At 42.3% G+C, this 18,351-nt stretch overlaps 2 protein-coding genes across 3 annotated transcripts; one reads left to right on the top strand and one right to left on the bottom strand.

Moving 5' to 3' along the window:
* The first annotated feature begins 56 nt into the window (after window positions 1-56).
* Window positions 57-12,994, top strand: LOC115142846 (low-density lipoprotein receptor class A domain-containing protein 2-like). 2 transcript variants are annotated; one of them, XM_029682651.2, is made up of 6 exons: window positions 57-457; window positions 5,229-5,371; window positions 5,656-5,962; window positions 6,134-6,292; window positions 6,701-6,838; window positions 9,594-12,994. In XM_029682651.2, the coding sequence occupies exons 2-6, from the start codon at window positions 5,273-5,275 to the stop codon at window positions 9,893-9,895; spliced, it is 1,005 nt and encodes a 334-aa protein (XP_029538511.1). In that variant the 5' UTR covers window positions 57-457; window positions 5,229-5,272; the 3' UTR covers window positions 9,896-12,994. The 2 variants fall into 2 exon arrangements, with proteins under 2 accessions (XP_029538511.1, XP_029538501.1); XM_029682641.2 differs by having other exon boundaries at window positions 6,698-6,838.
* A 2,058-nt stretch (window positions 12,995-15,052) lies between these two features.
* LOC115146187 (G0/G1 switch protein 2-like) lies at window positions 15,053-16,219 on the bottom strand. Its single transcript, XM_029688108.2, has 2 exons — window positions 16,119-16,219; window positions 15,053-15,979 (listed from the first exon to the last, which is right to left on the bottom strand). The coding sequence occupies exon 2, from the start codon at window positions 15,948-15,950 to the stop codon at window positions 15,600-15,602; it is 351 nt and encodes a 116-aa protein (XP_029543968.1). The 5' UTR covers window positions 15,951-15,979; window positions 16,119-16,219; the 3' UTR covers window positions 15,053-15,599.
* Between the last annotated feature and the right edge of the window lie 2,132 nt (window positions 16,220-18,351).

The raw sequence follows: 18,351 nt of genomic DNA, 5'->3' as shown, positions 1-18,351 counted from the left end.
TCTTCTCCATTATTGGACGCATTCGTCTGTGATCTGCAGAAACCTCCATCCAGTATGTTTTTTCATCCCGTCTGTATCTAGTAATGGGAAACTCTTTTCACACCACTTCAATATCGAAGTGACATTTTCGTAGAGGGTTAGGATATCTTACGCAGCAGGTTAGGATAATTAACCTAGCTGGTTAGCAAAATGATTGTGTGTAACCTTTATTTAACTAGGCAAGTCAGTTAAGAACCCATTCTTATTTACAATGACGGCCTATGGTTAGGGCTATGGTTAGGACTAGGGTTAGGGCTATGGTTAGGACTAGGGTTAGCGAAAATGCTCTCCTAACATGCTAAGATAATCACTTTATATCAAAGTGGCGTTAAAAGAGTGTGTCCCATCTAGTTCCGAGTCTTTTGGCGGCAACTGGCGGTTTATCACGGCAACTGGTTTGATACATTCACCTCTGAAGGTAAATAATGTACTTACATTCAGTAATCTTAATGTGATTTGTCATCCTGAGATCCCCAGAGATAAAATGTACCATAGTTTTGTTTGATAAAAAATGTTTTATATTCAAATGTAGTAACTGGGTTCTACAGTTTGAACCCCTGCTGTCTCTGGCTCCACACCCAGCCATCCAGATGTGTGAAAGTTAGTGTATAAGCTAATGAGCCATCATGGAAGTGTGTAAACTTACATTTTGTATTACCATATCATGTGTGTATGTTCTCTATAGTTATGTACATAAAAATGTATCAATTGACCAATTTGGCACATTTGGGCAGACTTATTACAGTATTGCATTGCTTCAATTGATCAATCTGAAACTTTGCACACACACACACAAAATCTAAATTACGCCTAAACTGCAATATTATATTATGACCTTTCTCTTGCATTTCAAAGATGAAAAATAAAAATGAAAACATGTTTTTTTGTTTGTATTAACTTTTACCAGATCTAATGTGTTATTCTCCTACATTAATTTCACATTTCCACAAACTTCAAAGTGTTTCCTTTCAAATGGTATCAAGAATCTGCATATCCTTGCTTCAGGTCTTGAGCTACAGGCAGTTAGATTTGGGTAGGTAATTTTAGGCTAAAATTGCAGAAAAAAAAGTGTTTGATCCTTATTAGGTTTTACCAGGGCTGAAATCCCTGTGCCCAGGCCCAAGAGGAAGCAACAACAACAAAAAACGCCAACCACAGGAGGTCTCAGGAGCCTGCTCTCAATGAGTGTAGACAGCCTGCTGCTGCTCTGCTAATCATCAGATGGGGGAAGGAGAGGAGGTAGTGGGCCCATGTGGTGATTAATATATGATTTTAAATTAGCTGCATATAATAAATAAATGTGAATGGTCAATTGTGTGAGTCGGGCTGGGCCCAAGAGGCCAACATTTTTTACTTTTCTTTATCCAACCACAGGAGCCCGTTCTCTATGTTCAAAATACACAAGAGAGCATCAGCCAAGAGGATCAATAGTTTATAAAAAACAAAACCATTTTGGATGAAGTTTTATCACAAGCACATACAAGTACACTATATATACAAAAGTATGTGGTGTATTAAATCAAGAACACAGCCATGCAATCTCAATAAACAAACATTGGCAGTAGAATGGCCTTACTGAAGAACTCAGTGACTTTCAATGTGACACTGTCATAGGATGACACCTTTCCAACAAGTCAGTTCGTAACATTTCTGCCCTGCTAGAGCTGCCCCAGTCAACTGTAAGTGCTGTTATTTTGAAGTGGAAACGTCTAGGAGCAACAATGGCTCAGCAACGAAGTGGTAGGCTACACAAGCTCACAGAACTGGACCGATGAGTGCAGAAGCTCGTGGCGCATAAAAAATTGTCCTAGTTTGCAACACTCACTACTGAGTTCCAAACTGCTTCTGGAAGCAACATCAGCACAATAACTTTTTGTTGGAAACTTCATGAAATGGCCAAGCAGCCACGGACAAGCCTAAGATCACCATGCACAATGCCAAGCATCGGCTGGGGTGGTATAAAGCTCGCCGCTATTGGACTCTGGAGCAGTGGAAACTAGTTCTCTGGAGTGATGAGTCACATTTCACCATCTGGCAGTCCGACGGACAAATCTGGTTTTGGCGGATGCCAGGAGAATGCTACCAGCCTGAATGCATACTGCCAACTGTAAAGTTTGGTGGATGAGGAATAATGGTCTGGGGCTGTTTTTCATGGTTCGGACTGGGTCCCTTAGTTCCAGTGAATGGAAATCTTAACGCTACAGCAGACAATTACATTCTAGATGATTCTGTGCTTCCAACTTCGTGGCAAAAGTTTGGGGAAGGCCCTTTCCTGTTTCGGCATGACAATGCACAGAGCGAGGTCCATACAGAAATGGTTTCTTGAGATTGGTGTGGAAGAACTGGTCTGCACAGAGCCCTAACCTCAACCCCTTCGAACTCCTTTGGGATGAATTGAAATGGTGACTGCGAGCCAGGCCTAATCGCCCAACATCAGTTCCCTACCTAATGGAAGCAAGTTTCAATATCTAGTGGAAAGCCTTCTCAGAAGAGAGGAGGCTATTATAGCAGCAAAAGGGGGACCAATCCATATGAATGCCCATGATTTTGGAATGAGATGTTCGACGACCAGTTGTCCACATACTTTTGGTCATGTGGTGTATCTGCCAAAATAAAGGAAACACCAACATAAAGTGTCTTAAAAGGGTGTTGGGCCACCACGAGCTGCCAGTACAGCTTCAATGTGCCTTGGCATAGCTTCTACAAGTGTACCTAAACCATGCCAGAAACATTCACCCCACACCATAACATATAATTTTTTCCATGGTTTAGTCATGCCCCGGGGCCTATGATTTCTTAATCCGGCCCGACTCCACTGTTTCAGCAATTGCAAAAGCATGCAGCAGTTGTAGGCTGAAAGGAGTGATAGTGCACTGGGCACAGATGTCAGTTCAACATCTACTTTTGATTTACATTTGGTTGATTGGTCAACAGGTGAATTCAGTGTGAAATCAACCAAAAATGTCACCATGTCATTGGATTTAGGTTAAAAGTAGGGTGGAAAAAGGAAATTCCTTTCCATTGAATACTTTTTGCACATCCAATGAGTTCTCCACGTTGATTCAACATCATCACATTTATTTTTTGATTGAAATGATGTGGAAACAACGTTGATTCAAACAGTTTTTGCTACAGTTCAGTGAGGATAGGCTACTAGACCTCTTTGGGATGCATCTAGTCAGAGACCTCACCGCTCGTCCTTTGGAAACATCGCTTTGGGGCCGTTGTCATGGAAATCAAAGGACATGTAGATGGATTTGACAAAGAAGGGGGCTTCAAATGAACAAAAGGCAGTATGATAAAGAGTACTACTTCCAAAGGCGTCAGAAACATTAAATGCGAATGTACCTTGTATATCCCTCAAATGAAGACCGCGCTTCTCTTGGCACACCGATAACCTAATCTCCACAAAGTGCATTTTGCAATATGGTTGCTTTCTGTGAAGAACATCATTTTAAACCGAATCAGACACACATGCAACACAGTTTTGCGGCTTGAGATACGCAGGCCTGAGTGACACGGAAAGTGCGCATCAGAGTGGAACACCATCATTTGCGCTTGGGAGTAGGCTACCAAGATGGTCAACAAGGGGAATAAACTTCAGAGCCTGTCAAAGGGGTTTGTTCTGCTCAGCATAATGACACTCAAGACCAATGCCATCGACACGGGTAAGGAGATGGAAGCTCAATTGTAAAATGTAATCCGTCGCCATTTCAGCCACTTGTTGCCATTACGGTGACGCACTGCCTGGTGCGCATAATTTTGCCTATTTGTTGCTCCTGGCTTTCTCATTGCGCCACTGGGCTTTTGTCACTGAATACAGTGTCGTTTTTTGCGTCACTGTAATGAAGCATATATATATTCTTTATCAAATACCTGTTGATTTGAACTCTGCTTTCTAAAAGAAATTGCCACTGAAACAGGCGCATACCGATGGGTAGGAGAATAATGCATACAGGGGATGCCCATGGCGCCAGGGGTTCGGGCCGCAGCTGAACGTTCATTTGTGACTATTCTTAATTTGTGAAATAACAGTTTACACATGGGTTTGAATTATCTCTAATTACACTAATTCATGGAATATTTCTGGCTTTTTTGACAACCACCCTAAAATGTTTTGTTCACTTATGTTGTATTCCACAGACTTTTGACATGTTTCTATGCTTTTATCATTATCAAAACCGGATAATTGGGAAATAAACATGATTTGATTGTTGATTTATTGAGTGAACAGAAAATAATCATTATAAAAATAATTTTCAGCTCATTCTCTATGGACTTGATTTTTTGGGGGAATAACATAACTTTACCAGTTATAATGATAGTTCTATTTAATTCCGTGGTTATACCTTCACAAATACAGAATTTGAATTTCAGTCATTGATTCAGTTACTTTAATATTGTCCCTAACCCTTCACCAAATTATTTAAGATAAATTACATATAATCTTTTAGGTCCAGCTTCATTCAAAGCTCAAATAAATACATGATAGCTTTCAGTCATTGACATTAGGATAACACATGGATGTACGGTTGGGGTTCAGCTGCCGTTTTCAGAGGTATTGCTCACTACTGCGTGTGAGCGTGCATGGGAGTGTGTCATCAGGAGTTGCCCCATGCCTTCTTACTGGTCTTTTCCCTACTGGACTACAGTAGTACCAGAGCTGTTTATTTTTCAACTGTAAAATCCTTTATTGGGGACTCACTGTTCTGCTGTTGTCCATGTTTTGGACAGTGCTTCTCTTGCGGGCATCGTGTTTACCTGTGGGGTATTGTGGGACTGGTTGTTTCCCGCCAATAGAGCTCCTCAGTCCCCTTCCTTGGAACATTCCAGGAGGTCAGCGTAGAACGATCCAGGGGTTGCCTGGGGAAACAGCTAATAAAACCAGGAAGGGGTTGTAAATCTTCCCATTATATGGCTCACTGCCCAGAGTGGGTGTCTGAAGCAGCAGTTTAGGTCCGGTTCTGGCTATTTGTTCCACCTACTCACCTGCAACAATCAGCTGTAGCCTACTCAGTTGTGTTTTTATTTTATCTTAGTCTTTATTATTCATCTCATAATTTGATAAACGTCAGTGACTCAATGGCACTGTGGAGAAACAGAGAAAGTAAATTGTTTACACATCACATCCTCACAAACAAGTAGTTTGTTCCTTCATGGTACTTCTTCATCTGTTTGTTGTCCTCCAGTCAACGTGGTGGACTTCTGTGGCCAGAACATCCAGGGCAACGGGATGATTGTCAACTCACACCAGGAGTCCAAGAAGTACTACTTTGTCACCATGGGAACAGACTGCCACTTCACTATGCAGGCGGCCTCCCCCAAGGACAAGGTGCCCACCACTAACCGCACCCAGCCCCCACCTCCCTTTTTGTGTTCCCTACACATGTATGCCCAATATCCCAAATCGACTCCTAGCCCTAGATCTTAGAGGATTGGATAAGTATATGCAATATGATAATATTTCCACCTTGACTTCCCACACCTATCAAGTCCTTTCAGATCCAAGGGTTAGGGGCAAGGGGTCATTGAGTGATAATTCCAATATTTTACACATTATCTTCCTTGCAATGTCCGTCACCTAAACATGCCCCCCTTCCTTCTCTTCCCGTGAAGGTACAGTTCCACTTCCGCTTCTTCCTGGTCTACAGCCTGCTTCGTTTAGCACCCCAAAGTCCCACCCCCCTCTTTCCTGAGTCTTCGAATCCAGTGGTGGAGCCAAGGGACCCGTGTCATGCGGGGTCATACATTCAGTTCTATGATGGGCGGGACAAGAACTCGCCTCCAATTGGGCCACCGCTGTGTGGGAAGAGCCCACCCCGTCCGGTGCTGTCCACAGGGAATCACCTGACCCTGCGTCTGGTAACCCGCGGTACCCAGCCAAGAGTGGACTTTGTGGGGGACTTTACCTCCTTCAGACTGGGTGAGACATGACACGTGGATGTTTGCAACATATTCATTAGTTGTAGTTTTATAGTCATCTGACATCGGTGTTGAAATCTAGCTCATCATTACAATCCTAGCCACCTCATAAGCTGTAGTTTGTGCAGTTTGTAACCAATCAAATGTACCACCTTGCTCTATCCGTTTTCAGGTTTTAACCAATCCGCGTGCAGCGGCGAACCTTATTTCACGTGTCGCAATGGGAAGTGTATCCCCATGAGTCTGGTGTGTGACGACAAGGGCATTGATAACTGTGGGGACGGGAGCGACCTGGAGGATCACCTGCCCTCAGGGTGCAAAGGTCACTTAGGTAAGACACCTGTGCAGCTACCTGTTCAACAAACCTTTAAAGGTGTTCTATGTGGCCCCCAAACACCTTTCAGACTCAGTCTCACTAATGTTACACTATTCCACAGTTCATGCACTATATTTTGGTTTATTGGTTAGGGCAGAAGTAGAGAGGAAAGATAGAGGAGACTGTGCTGAAATTGCAGTAACCGGGTTCGAACCCATGCTGCAGCGGTATATGTGCACCAGAGGCAGCGGCTTAGATTGCTAGGCCACCCTAGGCCACCCTAGACCACCCAATTGTATTATTCTACTGCTCTTATATCCTGTACAACTCTTTTCAATATTGTTACTGTAAATTGGAATGTGTTCTCAGTCACCTTACTTACTAAAGGGAAGGTAAATAACACCTGTGTCCTCTCCTCAGCAGGTCAGCTGGCTCCAGCCCAAGCCACTTCCCCAGCAGTGACCCCAACCCCTCCTGTCTTAAACCCGACAGCTTTTCCCATGTCCACCTATAGGAACTGTGGCACTCCGGACGGCATACCCAATCACAACTCAGTGACAGGTGAGTGACAACTGTTACAGGTGATGCAGGTTATTGACCAACTAGGAGGTTGTTTTTATAAAAGGATCAGTTCCCAACACCCTTAGCGGCATTGGAAGAAAGCGGATGTTTCTGGTTTTCAGGGATACAGTATTTTCAACCTAACTTCCGTTTCCCCTGAAAAATGGAAGTGGGGACTCTGTTCAGGTGTCTTTCTTTGCCTGCTACATTAGGTTAGTTCCCAAAGATTTACCTGGTTAAGCAAAGGTTAATAGAATAACAATCTCAACCAAAACTCAGTGTTTTACATGTAGTATATCTCACAGTGGCTTTTCTAAAAGATCCCTTATTTCTTAACTGCTGGGTAAGATACTTTTTGGGAGCATAAATCAGTGTTGGGGTATTGTACAGTATGTGTCTGTAAACTCTATTTGGGAACCTAATTCAAATGCAAAGCATATCTATGATAGGGGGCATAAAACTAATTGGGCTGCGAATAGGTCTTTATTTCAACCTTAACGGTTGTAAACCAATAAAGTGTGATGGCGGCTTCTCAGTGGCAAACCACCAGATATCCAGCCAAGACCACAATCATTATTTTATTCAATCCAATTCAATTGGCTAAGGGGAGAAAAATGTCTGTGGAATTTGCCAGTAGTGATAACAGGATATGTGTGTGAATGGTCTTTTTTTCTGCCTAAATTAAGGGATGAATGGATCAACATTGACTACAAGGAAAAGTATTTTCTGTGATTTGGCAACAAAGCATTCTGATGTTTGTACTATTCAAATAAAATAAAATCAAGCTTTATTTAAACAGCACATTTCAGGCATGGAATGCAATGCAATGTGCTTTACAAGAAGCAACGAATAAAAACAATGAAAATTAAAGCTAAAATATTTCCAATACAAAGATACAAATCAAAAGATTGACACAAACTGAACAACCAAAAAGCACCCGGAAGAAAAAGATCTCTTTTAATTATGTCCACAGATTCAGCCCCCCCTCAGGTTCTCTATTCCAAAGGCTGCAGGTATAATAACTAAAGGCTCTAGAAGAAAAATAAACGCACACCTATTAAGACGAGGTGCTGGCTAGCGGAGTAGAAAACGTGAAAATAAAAGAGAGCCACACACTCAGATGCAAAAATATAATTACCAACGTTTGGACAGCCAAGCTGTCTTCATCAGGGTATAATCACAAACACTGCAGGATGACTCGTTTATATAGTGTCAAAAGACACACAGGTGTCTGTAATCATGGCCAAGAGTGGCCTAATATCATTGGTTAATTATCAAATATTAAAATGTCATACAAATAACAACATACAAACAACAAATGGATAGCATACGATCATAGATTAATTTAACTACACAAGCTTACAAACAATTACAATGGCAAAGTCACAATAATCACAAGAATGGCTTCAGATCAAAGTCTACGTTGAGACCGAAGGGAGCAAGGGTCTTTAAATTAAAGATCCAGGCAGCCTCTCGTTTTAACAATAAATTATCAAGGTCACCCCCTCTCCTAGGGAGGGTGACATGTTCGATGCCAATATAACGCAGAGACTAAATCGAGTGGCCTGCCTCCAAGAAGTGGGCCGCAACTGGATAAGTAAAGTTTTTACACCTAATGGTGCTACGATGCTCTGAGATACGTACTTTTAATTCGCGCTTTGTTTTACCTACATAATTTTTACCACAAGGACAAGTTATAAGATAAATAACTGCCTTAGTGGAGCACGTAATAACACCTAATAACTAAAGGCTGCCTCTCCATGCCTCTTGGTCCTAGGCTTTAGGATAGTTAAAAGGCCAGTGCCAGAGGACCTGAGGGACCTACTGGGTAAATAACTTAAAATCATGTTTGATGTGTATTGGGGTGCACAATTGTGGATTGATTTAAAAACCAATAGAAGAATCTTGAAATTAATTACGTAGCAGTGAAAATCAATGCTATGTTGTTGTTTTTTACCCTCTTTTTTCGTGATATCCAATTGGTAGTTACAATCTTTTCTCATTGCTGCATTTCCCCAACGGACTCGAGAGAGAGGCAACGGTTGAGAGTCATGTGTCTTCCAAACATGACCCATCAAGCCGTCCAACTGACGATCAATGTCAGCTTACAGGCGCCCGGCCCGCCACAAGGAGTCGCTAGAGCATGAGCCAATGAAATCCCCCCGGCCAAATCCTCCCCTAACCCGGACGACGCTGAGCCCATTGTGCGCCGCCCCATGTGGCTCCCGGTCACGGCTGGCTGTGACACAGCCTGGGATCGAACCCAAGGCTGTAATGGCGCCTCCGCACTGCGATGCAGTGCCTTAGATCGCTGCACTCCACCCCCCTTTCTCTGAGTTACAGTATGTTCACCAAGGGTGACAAAAAAACTCTTGACCGGATAAATAGGCCCTAAACCAATTTAGAACTGGACCAGAGAGGCCAACCCACCTCTCCAATCTGTCCAGAAGGACATCATGGTCAACAGTGTTGAATGCTGCACTTAAATCTAAGAGTACAGAGAGCTGTTTGGCATCTGTGTTGGCTCTTAGATAATTTACCACTTTAACTAAGGCTGTCTCTGTGCTGTAGTGGGCTCGAAAACCAGATTGGATTTTTTCTCAAATATAGTTGGCACTTAAAAAATAATTTTGTTGTTTGAAAACACATTTCTCCAGAATTTTGCTTAAGAATGGAAGGTTGGAGATTGGCCAAAAATTGCATGCAGATCCCATTGCTAACTGTACTCTACTCTCACCCCTCCACGCTCCCCCAGACTCTCCACCCTATCTGTCTCTGCTGGCGCTCTTCATCACCCTGGGTGTGATAGCTGGTTTGGTCCTGCTGTGTTGGTGCTGCTGGTCTCCAGGCTGGTTCCTCTGCAGGATCATTGTCTGCCGCTTCCTACCCTGCTGTAACTCAGCCTGCGCCTCCTGCAAGCTCTGTGCCCGAAGCTGTTCCCAGAACAAGGAGCATCGACTGGCTAAGGTTTCACCACAAGGACAGGTCACAATCAACGATGCCGCCTTGGCCCCCCTCACCACAGCCACGGCTAGCGCAACTACTGTCACTGTGTAGGGAGTCGCTATATAGCGTAGGACTATTATCGCTATGTAGGGTAACCACCATGATGGCTAACAGTGAGACAGATGGACTCATGCACATGATGACCCAGATTTCATGTTCTAGACTGATGGACTGAGATGAGACACATCTTTTTGCTAGTTTACAAGAATGTCATGGATGAAGGGGTACTGCAGTGTGTACATTTGCATTTTCAGTGGAAATGAGACATTGTCATTATCTTCTCCCCACATTTGGACAGTTCTTAAAATGGGGGAGGCTTTACTTTTGAATGTTTCACTCACTGTATGATCCTTTTTTGTTGTTGCTTTAAAAAATACATGACTGGCGCTAAATCCGCTACACTCAAATTGGTATGATTAGTTTTTTCCTTAAGTAATCCTCTGTCTTATGTAACCATACCAAACGTAACATAAGGACGATGGTTTGTCGGGTGGATGGGTAAGCGTATAACATAAACGTCAGCAACCCAAAGATTGCGTGCTCGAATCTCATCATGGACAACTTTAGCATTTTAGCTAATTAGCCACTTTTCAACTTCTGTCTACTTTTTAGTTACATTGCAACTACTTAGTATGTTAGGTAACCCTTCCCCTAACCTTAACCCTTTAAACCAACTCCTAACCTTAACCGTAAACCCTAATCCCTAGCCTAGCTAACGTTAGCCACCTAGCTAACATTAGCCAAAACAACTTGTAATTCTTAACATATCATACGTATTTAAAATGTGTAACATATTGTATGAATTGCAATTCGTAACATATCAAAAAAGTTGTAATTCGTAAAATACCATACAAATGGTCATTTCTAACATATCACATGAAATGGGTGATGGACAACCACAAATGAATACCAAACGTAACATATCACACTAATTTGAGTGTCCTGGATTTTAATTTACAGGTTTTACAGAGTCCAGGTTGCTTCTTCGGACTATTTTGTATTTAAATGTGCTAGTTGACCAACGTAGGAGGTTATTTTCTGAACGTAGTGTAACCCAGGTTCACCTATTCAATTCTATCAAGGTTGGCATAAGACTCCTTTACAAAAGCATGAGAAATTCCACTCCCCTCAACTTTTCACTCCCCTCAACCTGCTCCCACTGAAATGTTATCTTCCCACACGTGTAAGCCCGTTACTCAGCAGGGACTCGATCCATCTGCAGAAAAATACATCGTTTTGCTGCGGGAAACCATACATACTGTATGTCACACTCATGTCTGCCATGTAAACTCATCCTGCCTAGATTGAGTAGACACATAACCTTTCTTGGGTTTCCCGCTGTGCTAGTTGTGTAACTAGATTACGCAGTGCCCCCACCTTTATCTTTTGAGTGATTTGGAGAGGTCCTCTCGAGGCTTCTTAAGGATGACACATGCTTGACTAAATGCTGAGTTTTTCTCTTCTGAGTTGCCAAGTGACAATTGAAGCTATGGTCCTGCCAACCTCTCAAACTCTCTCTCGCTCTTAGAGACTTAAGATACACAAATATGCCTGACACTTTATTCATGAGGTCATGAACTAAGCTGGAAGAGATGACAATGAACAACAGGTGCATTAGTATAATTTTATACACTAGGGAGTCTCCCTAACTTTCAGATATGATACCATAAAACACGTGTTCTCAACACCACAAACAAGAGGACATAGGGGTTTGATTGTGTCACACAGCCAAAATGATTTGTGTCCCCAGAACTACTGTGTAAATACATTCTTTCCCGTAGATGTTTCAAATGTTTCAATGTATTCAGAATGCTAGTGATGTCTACCCCTACCTTTTGTATTATTGACAACCTCCATATTCAAAAGCAAAGTGTGCGTTTAAAGCAAGGTGTGTTTGCTTATAGTCATATGTTTGTCTGAAATGTCATCATTATCTATTTTTCACAATTTTGTTTAAGTTTATACTTTATTTCTCATGATATTTCCAAAGACAACTAGGAAATTGTTCATGTAATCACCGCTGCCTGATATACACTGAGTGTACAAAACATTAGGAACAATTGCTCTTTCCATGACACAGACTGACAAGGTGAATCCAGGTGAAGGCTATGCTCCCTTATTGATGTCACTTATCAAGGCGAGACCCAAATGCAGACACAGGAGGCAAATGGTTGGAGTCTTACAATGTTTATTCATCCAATGGGGTAGGAAAGAGAATGGTTGTGGACAGGCAAAAAGGTCAAAACCAGATCAGAGTCCAGGAGGTACAGAGTGGCAGACAGGCTCACGGTCAAGGCAGGCAGAATGGTCAGGCAGGTACAGAGTCCAGAAACAGGTAAGGGTCAAAACCGGGAGGACTAGAAAAATGAGAATGCAAAAAGCAGGAGAACGGGAAAACTGCTGATTGACTTCAAAACATACCAGACAAACTGGCACAGAGAGACAGGAAACACAGGGATAAATACACTGGGGAAAACAAGCGACACCTGGAGGGGGTGGATACAATAACGAGGACAGGTGAAACAGATCAGGGTGTGACAGTCACTTGTTAAATTCACTTCCATCAGTGTAGATGAAGGGAAGGAGACAGGTTAAAGAAGGTGGTTTAAGCCTTGAGACATTTGAGGCATGGACTGTGCCATTCAGCGGGTGAATGGGCAAGACAAAAGATTTAAGTGCCTTTGAACAGGGTATGGTAGTAGGTGCCAGGTGCACCGGTTTGTGTCAAGAACTGCAACGCTGCTGGGTTTTTCATGCTCAACTGTTTCACTTGTGTATCAAGAATGATCCACCACCAATGGACATCCAGCTAACTTGACACAACTGTGGGAAGCATTGGAGTCAACATGAGCCAGCATCCCTGTGGAACGCTTTCAACACCTTGTAGAGTCCAGCCCCAAAGAATTGAGGCTGTTCTGAAGGCAAAGGAGGAGGGCAGTGGTGCAACTCAATATTAGGAAGGTGTTCTTAATGTTTTGTACACTTAGTGTATGTAAATATATGTTTGACAATATTCAACTTAGAACAATGAAGATGGATTCGACATTGTCACATTATATACTGTAGACAAATAGTATTTTTTTAATGAAATGTACAAATACTTTGATATTTGGCAGAATATGACACAATAAGACAATGCATTAACTTTGACTGATCACTTTATCTCTCCTCCTTTCTCACTCTCTGTTTCTGTTATAAAACGAGTATAGGTAGGGTGTTCATCTAGAGCAGGATATAATTGCTGCCTGGTTGGTTGTTCATCCTTTGAGAGCCTTGTTGACAATGGGAAGAACTTGGCACGGTCTCACAAGCTTCAAACTGTGTCTGTTGCCTCTGTTACTACTGGCAACCTTTCAGAGCAAATCCCTCTCCTTCTACAAAGAGAATCCTCTGTTTGAATGGTGTTTAATCCCTACCTCTCTATACTCTACAGCCTAACTTTGATTCTGGGTTTATTGTTCTCTTGGTGAAACATGACTTCTCGATTAGATGTTTTTTTCAAAATGATTATTAATTGTTTTTAGTGTTCCCAAGCCAATTTGTGCTAGGGACTCAGAGTCTAGAAAAATCATAGTTCTTGGTCCCACATTAATCCCAGCTGCATCAGGCTTTTTAGTTCTGAGTAAGACAAGCCTGTTTTGCAGCTCAGGGACAATTCTATATATATATTCTAATACAATACCTCTCTCCCTATTCAGGGCACCTCCAGCTATTAATGTGTCATGTCTGTCCTAGTGATAGCCAAACATTATTATTAAAGACATTTACATAGGAGGAGGAACCATATTTCTCTCTGTTCAGCTCGGTCTGGTTTTTGGTCCCAATCACATTCATGTGATTATCTTTGAGCAAAAGGTGTCACATTGTTTGTTCAGTATCTCAGTCATCCAAGCCACAGGAAGTGTCATCTATAATTCACCCCCACAGCGCTGTGACCCTATTAAACTAGGCCAGGCATAAATTGTCTCTGGTTTTATTCTGAAAAGGTAAACACACTGAACCCAATGGCATAATACTGTATCGTCCTGTTGCAGGGAAGACTTTTCAGTCGAGCCCCTCATAAGAGTGATGATTGTCTGCACACAATGGAAATAATAATGGATTTGCATTTATAAAGCACTTTACACAAGGTCTCACTTTACACTGTAAGGGGAAGGCAGGGGTGACCTCATCCAAGACTGTGTAGAACCAACCAGGATGATGGCCAGCAGACATAGTATACAGATATTGTGAGATTTAGTTGCTTCACAAAAATTGTTTTCTGTCTCATGCGGCAAATGGAATGAAATCCATTGAATCCTGGATTTCTAGATTTGAACTGGATGCCATGTTGCACATGTTTAGCTCATTCAAGTCTTAATAGAAACCATACAACACCAGAAGTTACCGTCTTACTCACAAAGACAAATCAAAGGTTACCCATAGCCTCCCTGTGTAGACTTTCCTGCTCACTGTCTTCTGTCAAGGCTTCTGTGCCTTTATGGTACCGATGTAAGATCTTCATTTCAGCCAGTTTACGTGCGACAGCAGAAAAATTATCCTGAAGTAACAGGAAATGTGGATTATAATTAATGGACATTTTTGTAAGGGTTGATATAATTTTGGAAAGGGAAAAACAAGTCTGAAATTTCTAAGTGGAAATTACACTCAGAAGCCCTTTTAAACACATTTCCTGCATTGCAACAGGGTGATCAAATTAAGATCCTACATCTGTACAATAGGTAGAGACTTACTCTACAAATGCAGAGGTCGCTGATACAACCCCCTTGCCTGTTCCCCTTCCATCGCTACACCTGTAAAACCCCTTTGGGAATGCCTCCTTCATTCACTACTACTCTCTTGAAGCAGATTCTTACAGATATAACAAAGGCTTGTTTAAAAAAATAAATAGGATTGTTACATTTCTTTCACTTATCCAATCACGTCCAGTTCAATGATTGCTCAAGGGTTGGAGGTAGCAGGAAGGAAGAATGCCAATTGGAATCTTTATTATAGGCTACATTCGGGCCCCTTTGCTTACCCAGTATGAAAGCGCCCTCTAGTGACCTGATGCAAGAATATTCAAAAGGAAAGGTAACCACCGTAGGCTACTAAACCTATGATAGTCCTACTCGTTTTGGTTTTACAATGCTGGCCGTGAATATGTTTATATTTGGGTGCTTATGAATAATATATCCAGTATATCTCTCTCAGAAAATAACATCTATAGACATTGTAAATAAAAATATGAATTTATTGAGTAGGAAAAACATTAATATATTTACAGCATTGACATAGCACACACAAAAAATCTAAATGTAACACATTTGGCACCATGGATGGAGTGGAGAATGAGATAGCAGGGCCGCGGCTGTGCAGTCAACGCCCTATCTCTCATTGTCTGATAGTGAGAGTCGGACAGCTGCTCTTTCGCCGGCTATTTCGACCCGGGACTCAAATTTCAGCTTGGAGCCTCCAACTGACGCGTCAATTTAGGCTACCCAAAGCAGCGCAGCAAAGCGCAGCTCAACAGACAGTCAACACTGTTGACTGTTTGAGGTTGCCAATCCTCCCACTGGGCACACATTGGTTGAATCAACGTTGTTTCCATGTCGTGGAATAGACGTTGAATTGACCTCTGTGCCCAGTGCGATTCCTCTTGTGAAGCTTTTTCGAGTGCGTATGTAGCGCACCGTATTTGGTGTGGCAAGGACTATACAGTTCCTTAATAATTGTGTAGGTTAACAGCGTTTTGGCGCTGGCCCAGTGACGATTTTTACGAGGCGTGCAGTCGGTTGGCTGCACCTGTGCTTCTATGCGCTCCCGTGGCCTGCTGTAGCTTCCTGGGTATGGTGATCTGCTCTGCGGCCGAAACTGTTGCCACCTCCTCATGTCTCCTTCTCTCCTCCGTCTCGAGTGCCCTCTGCTCCCGAGCCATCAACTGAACGAGCTCTGCGTCCAGCGGCTCTCCGGAGGAGAAAGACTGGCACACGGTTTCCACCAGACCCAGAACCATGCCCAAGAAGGCCACCACGGTGCCCACAAGGTACACCTTCAGCATACGGCGGCTAGGCTTTTGCGCCAGCATCTCCTTGGCGAAAGGGATGATTTCGTGCATGGTCTCCATTTCGGTTGGATTATGTGGTCTGAATTTGACTGGGGAGAGAAGGAAAGCGTTTTACAATCACCTTTTATGCGTGCAGTTGTAAAAAGTAACAAATAGGCCTAAGCACTTTTCATGTCACAACAATGTGAGAAAAAGCAGGACAATCACGTGCAATGGTAGGCTACTTACTGTATTAAAGTAATTGATCTTGTCCTTTTCTGGATATTCGATGAGTTTGTTCTGTGTCGCTTGAGCACACTTTCGGAGCTTCTCATTTATAAAGACTTGGTTATTTTAATCCACGCCCACTCAGTGACGCTTTATGAATATTCAGTGTGCACAAGCTCTCTTCTGTTAAAACAGAAGGAGCATGGGTCCAGAGGAAAGTGAGCTACATACGTTGACTACGTGTTACAACTCATCTCAGTCTTTCACCCACTCTGTAAATGATGGCCTACTTGTTTGTGGCGATGTGTGTGTGTGTGTGTGTGTGTGTGTGCGCCTATGTGTCATTGGTAGCTGCCGCCTGCCTGGTAAGGTACCAAATTATGCCTACTAGTGCTTCTTCATCCCATAGAAATAAACAAGCTAATTCATAGGTTATTATTATTGTGCAATTGCCATCTTCAATAGGCTACCTTGTCGTTTATCTACTGTAAAATAAAGGCTTACCAAATCTATATAGAGCAGAATTAAAATATATACAACATAATTCATCAAAATATTGTACATGTGAAAATGATAAATTGTTATTCTGTATAGAATTATTAGGCTTGACGACACCTGTTGGCCATAGGCAGCATACAAGATGCTGAGATCAGACAGTCTGAATTAAGTCAAAGGCCGTATAAAAACCCAGTCACCCTCCTGTCATGATCATTACATTTGCAGACACCGTGAACTCTGTCTGTACTGACACAGACAGACAGACACACACACACACACGCACACACACACACACACACACACACACACACACACACACACACACACACACACACACACACACAAACTCTTCCTGAGCAAACTGTGACTAATTTGATGATCTTATTATTGCATGAATTTGACTGGACCAGTCATTCATAATTCCATATGAATTTGACTGGACCAGTCATTCATAATTCCATATGAATTTGAGACAGATGATGTGAGAAATGGAAATCTGAGATGTGAAAAATAAGAGGACTCTTGGCCAGTGTTAATAAGCATGTGAGAGTGAAGGGGTTTTTCTCACTTCACCACTGTTTACAGACAAAAGGAGTTTGTCAAAGGTTTAATGAAGGCCTTGTATTAGTGGCCATTTACACTCGTCATTTTGGAATTAGCGGGTACGCACAGCTGTTTCAGATGAGTAGATAATGGACCCAATTTGACAGTGTACTCCCTCACCTGACCCCTCAACCTTGCTCACATACACAGTAATACACACACACTGATGATGCATTTGGTACAGTACATGAAGGCCATAGTAATTTGAGATGAGTACTAGTAGTTTTTGTTTGGTCATTAGAGCCTCCCTCTCCAAAATATTATACCAAAGTGTTCCCTGTTGTTGCCACGGATACCTTACCAGTCCTTATTCTACCGTAGGTTAAGCGGAAGCTATAAGGTGTGGCTACAGCCGTCTGGTAGTGTGTGTGTGTGTGAGAGACGGAGGTGAGTCAGAGAACACGCCCTGTTCCTGGCTGTTAGTCAGTGGCTATGGAGAAAAACAGTGTGCATTCAGTAGCCCTGAGGCTATGTTTTATTACACACAGGTGGTGATCCACATCGTCACACACCAACACACAGAATGCCAGGGTTACAACATAGTGGTGCCAAGCCATTTTACTGCCTGCAGGATAAACATTTAGATGTGTGTTTCTGTGTGTGTTTGTGTTAGTATGTGTGTGGAGACTGATTTAGATGGGAATGACAAAGAGAATAATTCAGCAAAATGGGTTAATTTACAAATGTTGTTGCGCAATGTATCATAAACAATCACTGCATACTTAGACTACTCTCCTTGTTGAGACAAGCTGCCAACCCAACCACTCATCCACAGCTATACCACATCGCTACGAAGAACTGTTTATAATGTTATTCTCTGTAGTTCATTTTGGAAGGTCCACCCTTTTCAAGAATATGTTGTTGTTTCGCTACACCCGTAATAACATCTGCCAAACATGTGTATGTGACTTGATTTGTGATTTGATTTGTTAGATGTGTCCTTGTGAAATTCCATCTGCCAAACATGTGTATGTGACAAATAAAATGTGATTTGATTTGTTAGATGTGTCCTTGTGAAATTCCATCTGGTGTGTGTGTGCCAGTGTGTGTACTGTATGTGTGTGTATGTATTTGTGTGTGTGTGTGTAGGTGGGTTAGTGTTAGGAGTTAGGGTTAGGTTAAGGGTTAGGGTTAAGGTTAGATTTTCAGGTTA

The sequence above is a fragment of the Oncorhynchus nerka genome, linkage group LG2 (genome assembly GCF_034236695.1).
Source record: "Oncorhynchus nerka isolate Pitt River linkage group LG2, Oner_Uvic_2.0, whole genome shotgun sequence".
In the NCBI taxonomy this organism is placed as follows: Eukaryota; Metazoa; Chordata; class Actinopteri; order Salmoniformes; family Salmonidae; genus Oncorhynchus; species Oncorhynchus nerka.
This window is presented reverse-complemented; position numbering and strand designations above follow the sequence as displayed.

Bases quoted from the DNA above. Each gene is read 5' to 3' on its own strand.
- LOC115142846 (XM_029682641.2), top strand. From the start codon at position 5,273: ATGATTGTCAACTCACACCAGGAGTCCAAGAAGTACTACTTTGTCACC. The intron at 5,963-6,133 runs GTGAGACATGAC...ATCCGTTTTCAG, and splicing joins CTTTACCTCCTTCAGACTGG to GTTTTAACCAATCCGCGTGC. The intron at 6,293-6,697 runs GTAAGACACCTG...TCCTCTCCTCAG, and splicing joins AGGGTGCAAAGGTCACTTAG to CAGGTCAGCTGGCTCCAGCC.
- LOC115146187 (XM_029688108.2), bottom strand. From the start codon at position 15,950: ATGGAGACCATGCACGAAATCATCCCTTTCGCCAAGGAGATGCTGGCG.